This window comes from Phocoena phocoena, chromosome 18 (genome assembly GCF_963924675.1).
Source record: "Phocoena phocoena chromosome 18, mPhoPho1.1, whole genome shotgun sequence".
NCBI lineage: Eukaryota > Metazoa > Chordata > Mammalia > Artiodactyla > Phocoenidae > Phocoena > Phocoena phocoena.
The window spans coordinates 12,012,439-12,020,793 of NC_089236.1; the positions used below are offsets into that span (position 1 = coordinate 12,012,439).

The window sequence follows — 8,355 nt, forward strand, 5'->3', positions numbered from 1 at the left end:
AAGTGAAGTAAGTCAGACAGAGAAAGACAAATATCATATGATATCTCTTATGTGTGGAATCTAAAAAAATGACACAAAGGAACTTATTTGCAAAACAGAAATCGACCCACAGACATAGAAAATAAACTTATGGTTACCAAAAGGGATAGCGGGAGTTGGGGGGGTGGTGGTGAGATAAACCAGGAGTTTGGAATTAACATGTACACATTAGTATATATTAAATAGATATAAATAACAAGGACCTGCCGTATAGCACGGGGAACTATATTCAATTTCTCATAGTAACCTATAATGGAAGAAAATCTGATAGAGAATAGATATATATGTATGTATAACTGAATCACTTTGCTGTACCTGAAAGTAACACAACACTGTAAATTAATATACTTCCATTAATAAATGGTTAACAAAAAAAGTAATACTTTTAAAACAGTATTGAGGACTTGAAAACTATAATAATGGTGGTGAAAAGGAGCAAACAAACTGAAGAAATGTCTTAAGCAGAATCAACAGTAAGTTGTGACAGCTTGGATTTGCGGGATGAAGAGAAGGAGAAGCCAAAGGTGATGCTGAATTCGATGGTGACACCATTTAACAAGATGCAGAAGATGAGAAGAGGATTAAATTCGGGATAACCTAAGAGAATGGGTTCACATCTATACATGTTGAGATGAAATGACTCAGGATTAGAGTATACGGTGAATATATCCAGGTGGCTGGAGCGCTGAAGGAAAGTCTGATCTGGGACTAACTGGCCTTAAAAGGGTGGTTAAAATAATGGAGTTGATGACGTCACAGTAGATGATCCCAAGACAGGAAAGTGAAGGGACCTGTGTATAAAGGTGAGGCCAGTAACGAGGAAAACAGAAAATCACCCTTTGGACACCTTCCTAATCACTGGTACAGGCAAAATCCAGCAAGAAATGCCAAAATTCATGGGTGAAAGTTATTTACATAGCTGCAAAGTTCCTCCTCAAAATATTTATTAATTACAGAGGGGGAAAGAGTAACTTTAGAGTGAAGATAACTGGCAGACACCTCCTTGGTTAAATGGGTCATAGTTAACCTCACCAGCAACAAGACATGGCAACAGCACATACTCCTGAAATGATGCCCTGAGAAGGATGCAACCTCGCTTCTGTGGAATCCTTGCCACAAATGCATAACTTCAACCTAATCACCGGCTTAAACCAAGTTGAGGGACATGCTACAAAATAACTGACTAGCACTCTTCCAACTGTCAAGTCATTAAAGACAAAGAGAGATTCAAGAACTGTCACAGCTTGGAGGAGATGAAGGAGATAGGACAGCTAAATGCAATGTGTGATTCTGGAACAGAAAAAAAGGCCACTGGTGGAGAAACTGGTGAAAGCAAAATAAAGCCCATAGTTTAGTTACTAGTATTGTTCTCAAGTTAGTTTTTACTTTTGATAATTAATACCATGTCTGTGTAAGTCATTCCCTCATGAGAATCTGGGTCGAGTATATGGGAACTTTCTATCTTTGTGACGCTTCTATTAAGTACAAATTAATTTCAAAATAAAAACTTTTTTAAATGAGGCAGATAGCCTGGAAAAAACAGAACTGAATCCTTTCCTCAAAATTATACTAATATGACTTTCATTAGAATATTTTTTAATGAAAACATAAAAACACTAGAAGAAAATAAGAGCAACAATTTTATAATCTCCGGGTACAGAGGACCCAAGGGGCAGGAAAATCAAGCCATAAATGAAAAGGCTGATTCATTTGATTATATAATTTTGTTAAATCTGGCAAAAAAAATAAAATAAAATCACTAAGGACAATCTGGAAAAAAAATACTTGAAATTAGTATCACAAAGGGCTAATATATTTAAAAGAAAAAAAAAAGAAAATCCTAGAAGTCAACCAAAAAAAGACCCCAACCTCGTAGAAAAATGGTCAAAAGCTATGAAGAGACAATACATATGGGAACATGAAAATTAAAACTATAAGAGGATACATGTTTTTCTTTCCTTAACAGATCAGCAAATGACAAAACATTTGGTAAAACACTGTCTTGTAGAAAAACAGCCACTCTCATATATTACAAATGGGGAGTACAAACTAGTACCACTTCTATGAAGGGAAATTTTGCAATGGCTCCTAAAACTTTAATGCTTGTACCTCTCTATCCAGCAATATTACTCCTAGGAATTGATCCTATGCATATTCTCCTACATGAGTGGAAAACTTAACATTCAAGGATATTCCCTGCAAAACTGTTTCTAATAACAAAGGATTGGACACAACCTAAAGGCCCATCAATAAAAGACTGGTTAAATAAAAAATGGTACATTTGTAAAAAGGGTTACTCTGAAGTCAGGAAAAAGATCACAGTGGTTCTAGACTTGTGTTATGCTATATTGTTAAATGCACAAAGCAAGGTGCCAAACTGCAAGCACAGTATGTTAACTTACAGGCAACTGACATGTATCTTCTTAACAAGCACTGGCATCTTTGAGGAGATGGATACTCAAAAAACTACTAGTAGACTGTTGGCCGGGGATTTTAGAGAGGCATGCTTTATAGCTTTTCAAAACTTAATTAAAACAAAAAAAAACTCAATGCAGCAGGGAGAGGCAAGGAGTAAGCTAGTGAATTAGAGGAAAAAAACTAGATGATACCACGTCAAGGAAAAGGAAAATTGCCAAGAGAGCTGGGGGCCCTGGAAATCATGGTTGGAGAGAGATTCCCTGACTGTAGAGTGAAATCTGGGTTTATTCCCGAGAGGTTAATTCTGATGCAGACTTGGGAAAAGCCCTTATGCTGGGGCTCGGGAGTCAGGCAGTGTCCATGGTGGGGCGGGGGTGCGCCGGGGGTGGTCACAGCATGTGTGGGAGCTGAGGAAGAGAGGGGCCTGTTTCTACTACATGCAGAGTTCATGTACCAATTAACTTACGTATATCCGGAAGATAGCATCCTTGCATCGTTTTTATCCTAAGGCTTAAAGGGAACGCTCTGGCCCTTTCAGACCTACATTCACACAAGATGTTAAAAGATGTTACTGAGACAGTAAAAAGATCAGTGGACGCCCGGGGTTAGGGGCAGGGTGGGATGAAGAGGCAGAACACAGAGGATTTTCAGGGCAGTGAAACTATTCTGTGTGATACCACAGTCATGGATATATGTCATTGTAACTCCGTCCAAACCCACAGAAGGTACGACACCAAGGATGAGCCCTCGTGTAAACTACGGACTTGGGGTGATAAATGACGTATCGGTGCCGGCTCACTGACTGTAACAAGCGTACCCCTCTGGTGATAGTGGGAGACGGTGTTCACGTGTGGGAGCAGGGGGACATGGGAAACCTCTGCATTTTCTGCCAACCTAAAACTGCACTAAAAAAAGTCTGTTTAAAAGTGTGGGTTAGGAGAATACCTATTCCTCCACACACATCACTAACACCTGAGCAACCCACAGAGAAAAACCAATCAATCAGGTGCTGCTTGGTATGTAAATTACATCTTTCTCCTAATGGTTCAAAGGTTTTAAGTGTTACTCCTTCATTTATCCTCGCAACATCTGCATAGCTACAGTGGAATACAAACGGTGTAAACTGGGTAAAAAGAGGCAATATCGGGAAAATGAGGCCACGTCTCAAGGTGAATCACCTGCAGAAATAGGCCTGCAATTCAACTTTCCTTATTGAGCAACACGGCTTTTTTTAAACATATAAAGGCCATTTTGAAAGCAAACAACTAGGAGTGTCATCCATGGTCTACTCTGAGGTGCATGCATGTACGTGTGTGTGTGTAAACATACATGCACAGATAGACACACAATCAAGCATATACCTACACACACACACACACACACACACACACACACACACACACACACACCCCACTCATACAGTTATACTCCAGGCCGAGAGCTAGCTTTATCAACATTTTTAAGCCAAATTTAGGCATAATAATAATACAACAGTGAAAGTGACCAGCAGACCGTTATAAATAAAGAAACTCACATACATCATCATCAGAATTTCTAGTCTGAGATAAGTGAGAATGAACAAACACAAAAAAACATTACAAGTCAGATATACTTGTCGCAGCACTCACTAAAAGGATTTAACTTAAAATGCAAACGTCATCATGTTGGAAGGGGAAATGAGAAGCTAATAACATGCACTGACGTTTACATAAAATTAGTATGTAAAGTGGGAGCTATGAACCTAATGATGGATGTGAAGCAACGGTTTGCATTTTATCAGACTAAGCAAAAAACATAATTGACAAAGTGGCAAATCTAAATGAATTTCCAGCTATTTCAACACTAAGTGCAGCTGCATGAGAACTGTCAGTGTTATAAATGAAAAAAAAATCTGTTTAAACTGAAAAAAAATTTTAAACGCAGCCAATAAGTGAACTTACCTACTTTACTGAAGTTACCATTTATTTAATCAGAAAAAGGCATTTTTTTCCAAAAAGGAATTTTTTTAACATCAGAATATTCAATCTGCAGTTAACTTCTTATTGATCAAGGAGAAAGATGTTTGAGGGCAAATGAAAATAGTAAAGTGTTTCTGGGAGCAGTATCTGCCATTCCTGGAATTAAGTCAAGGTTAAAAATATTTGTTTTCAAGAAGAAGCTAATACAATAAGATTTCATTTAAAAGCCACTAAGAATATATATATATATATATCTTAATCACTTTGCTGTACACCAGAAATTAACACAATATTGTAAATCGACTATACTTCAATTTTAAAGAGCCACTAGTACCACCCTACTCAGTATCTTACTGGTGGCAGTTATGAGCTCAAGGGCTGGTACCAGCGGGTTGAAATCTTAACTCTACTATTTCTTGCTGTGCGACTCTGGCAGATCACTTAACCACGCTGTGCCTCACTTTCCTCATCTTACTGTGAGGATGATAACAGTACCTACCTCCGAGGATCATTGTGAGAATGAAAAATGTTCATACATGCAAGACACATGCTCAATATCTGCGAGCTATCATTATCATCATCACTCAGGACAGTAGTGTCTCTCTCAGGGCAGGTGTTCTTTTGTGCTAAAAAACTGACAAAGAAGATGGTGGCGAGCATGCCATGATTTTGCTGGTCCCTGGATATAAAGTACTGTCATTTCCCACCTCTCACACCTTCTCCTTGGCGGATGGGAATCATGGGAATATCTCTGCCACTTCTGAGTGAAGATCGATCCTGGGTGAGAAACTGACTGAAGCAACCCTCCCCCCGCACAGATGTTGCACAAGTGACTCTAGACCAGAGAATGCCAAGCCCAGGATGTCTTAGAAGGTGCTTTGAGATCCTGGCATATTTTCCCTACAACACCATCTGCCCTCAAAGGGACTGCTTGGTGACTGTTCATACACCTGGCTTTGTACTTGATCTTTTCCCAGATGCTCTGGAATATCCTACCAAATTATTTATCCTGTATTTTCCAAGGTCATGAAAAGACAAGGCACAAAAATCAAAGCTGATACACAAATATTCTATGTTCATTCTTCCCCTTTAATTTACTGGAAGTTCCAGCATCTGAGAAGGAAAAAGGCCAAGTCTACAGGCTTCTTGGCAGGGCGATGAGTCATCGAAAAGAGATGTGAATTCCCACAAAATAAACATAACCAAACCCCTCCACACCCTCTCAAGTGCAGTCATACTGTGAGTGGACTGGCATCCCTGCCAAGGGATCAAGGGAAGAGAAATGGGAGAAAGACAGAGAAGCCCTCAGCCTTGAATCACGTACAAACTCTGATTCCAAAGGAAGACCAGAGTGCTTGCCTGTGTGCAGTCAGGGCATGGCATTCGTCCAGGATCCAGACAGACTGCAGGGCCTGGGCAAATACATCTGGAGTAAAGATGAACTCGGGGTGAAATCAAGCTCTCCCCACATTCCCAACTTCCTTTCCCATGTTGCTTTGCACTAATATTTCATGAGGACCTTGAGACCTCAACTTAGAAAAATCTACTCTCCAAAGAGGATCGGCTACCCTCATTTACATCTCAGCATGAATTTAATCCTGGTTATTTTTCTCCCAAGGTATTTTACTTCAATTATGATTTCTAAGGTGATTAGAGACCTCACGCCCTGTTCAAACAGGGTCAGTCCTGAGACACGTGTATTCCAGAGAAGGCAACCTACTCTGCCTGCAAAAGACACCAGGCCTCATCCGTGGACCCAAATAGTCCTATTTCCACATGAAATGTCTAAAATAGGTAATCACTGTTAACCTACGTTAAACTTAACAAAAATAAAATGAGCAGGTTAACTCCTCAAACACCACAGAAAGACAACAATCCTTTTAAACGTAAAATCAGTCAAACCTTAAAATAATTTTAAAATTTAAATGCGTCATATTGGAAAGAACAGGGAGCAAATCTAACTTTTGGTCCAGCAACAACACTATCTTACCATGTACGCACAGACACATGTCACTTGAATGTTGGGGCCTCAGTCTCCAGTGATTAAAATTAATAGGTTTGATACCTATCTAAGATTCCTTAAAACTCAAAAATGTCATGATCTATTAGTTATTTTCGGTTCAAGTACTTTCACACATGTGGTAGCAAAAGTTCAATTTGCAGCTAGAAATAAGTAAGAACTATGTGATTAAAGATATAAAAATGGACTTTCAAAATTAACATAGCACGGGTGTGAGAAAAAATAGAGAGGATGCTGTAGAATTAAGATACTTTTTCCCTCAGCCCATTATTATAAGCTACCTGATCGAATACCATTAGGTTTGTTGGGGTTTTTTCTTTTTACGCTACTGTACAGACAAGTGAACTCTCCACCATGTGGAACAGTAAGGATCACAGCCACAAGGCTGAATGCTGTCTCTTAGAGATCAAGCAGAAGATGGTGAGAATAATATGGACCTGTGGGAACCGAAGCCATATGCCCTACGGTCACTTGGGAGGTATCTCCCAGCTCTCACCTTCCAGCAGCTGGTCCAGGCTGGAAATCTTCTTGAGCCCATCAATGGTGTAGATTGTTCTCACCCCCTGGGGCAAATTCACGTTATCCGACAGAGTTCGGGTCAAATCAGCCAGCAGGGCCTCAAAAGATCGGAACCGGTCTGGGGAGATGGCATACACAATCCCTTTGAAGTATCGATCTCCGTTTCGATAGAAACGAACTTTCTTGGCCTTCTTCTCAGAGCTGAGGGTCTGCAGCGTGCGGGTTCGGTAGAAGCTGCAGTGGGCGCTGTGCGTGGGGCTGGGCAGCCCGTTCACCCGCGACCCTCGGCTGTATCTCTGCGCCTTATCCCTTTCATCGAAGTGCTCCAACTCCATGTCTCTGCCGAAGGACATGACGGAGTTAAAGTTGAACCTGGGAGGCACAGAAACACAAACAGCCACACAAAGATGTTATTTTTGCACCCTGATTTGAAAGGCTCAGCTTGAGAGCAGCTGATGGAGATATTGCTATAATCGATGATATGTTTGATATGACTTATCAAGTTGGGAGAGAAAAGACAAAGAAATAGAAGAGGCAGACCCAGTGGAAACAGCTTATTAATCAACCCCAGCTTTGTCAGAATATGGCTGTACGCATTGACCACCTAGCACGTCAGGCTTTGAACAGCTATTGTTTCCAACAGTCACAACAAACCTTTCAAAGTATTGTTAACCTGATTTACAGATGAAGAAACTGAGGCACAGAAAAATTTCTCCAAGTAATTCAGTTGAGAAATGCCTGAATCAAGAACTCTGCCCCAGGTTTGCCTGACTTCAAGGGTAGGTAGGAAATGAGCTTTCATTTCACTACAGGGCTAAAGATTCAAGATATAGTGGTCGTGGTGGACCAGGAATCAAAAGAGGGCAGGTAGCATTTAAGAGTCAGATTGTAAACATTTTACCTAGTGTTTGTACTCTGCATGGCTAGACCAAGAGCAAACAATCTGTAGATTCTACCACCTTAAAAGAGATTTTCCAGCATATTCACATATTGAATTGAAATTTACTTAAAAAGTGGACTCACCATAACTCATTTACTTATATTTAATGCTTCATATAAGGTGGATTAAAAAAAAAGAAGAAAAAGAAAGGTGGGGGAGGGAGGAGAAAGGGAAGGAGGCAGGGGCAGAAAAGAAGAAGGAAAAAGACACAGCACAGCAATAAGAACAAGAAGAAGGAATGGAAGTTACTTCTTTGGGACACTTGGCCTTTCCTTCCACTAAGGCTCTCTCTGTCTGTGGTTGAGAAAATCGAGATTTGAAGATGTTGACCGAGACCTGACCCCGTATGAACTGCTTAACCTTGAGAAATCTACTTGTTCAACATCTTTAAGCCTCGATTTCCTGAATCACACATGGAAAAGATAACAGTACCTACCTCATAGTTAACATCAGCTATTAAG

At 40.1% G+C, this 8,355-nt stretch overlaps 1 protein-coding gene across 8 annotated transcripts in view; it reads right to left on the reverse strand.

Annotated features, from left to right (window-relative positions):
• DCLK1 (doublecortin like kinase 1) overlaps positions 1-7,307 on the reverse strand; it is a 335,075-nt gene extending 327,768 nt beyond the window's left edge. For all 8 annotated transcript variants that reach the window (XM_065895852.1, XM_065895851.1, XM_065895853.1 and 5 more), the window contains exon 1: positions 6,932-7,307. In XM_065895852.1, the coding sequence (XP_065751924.1) occupies positions 6,932-7,307 (376 nt within the window). The remainder of the gene's footprint in view (positions 1-6,931) is intronic.
• Between the last annotated feature and the right edge of the window lie 1,048 nt (positions 7,308-8,355).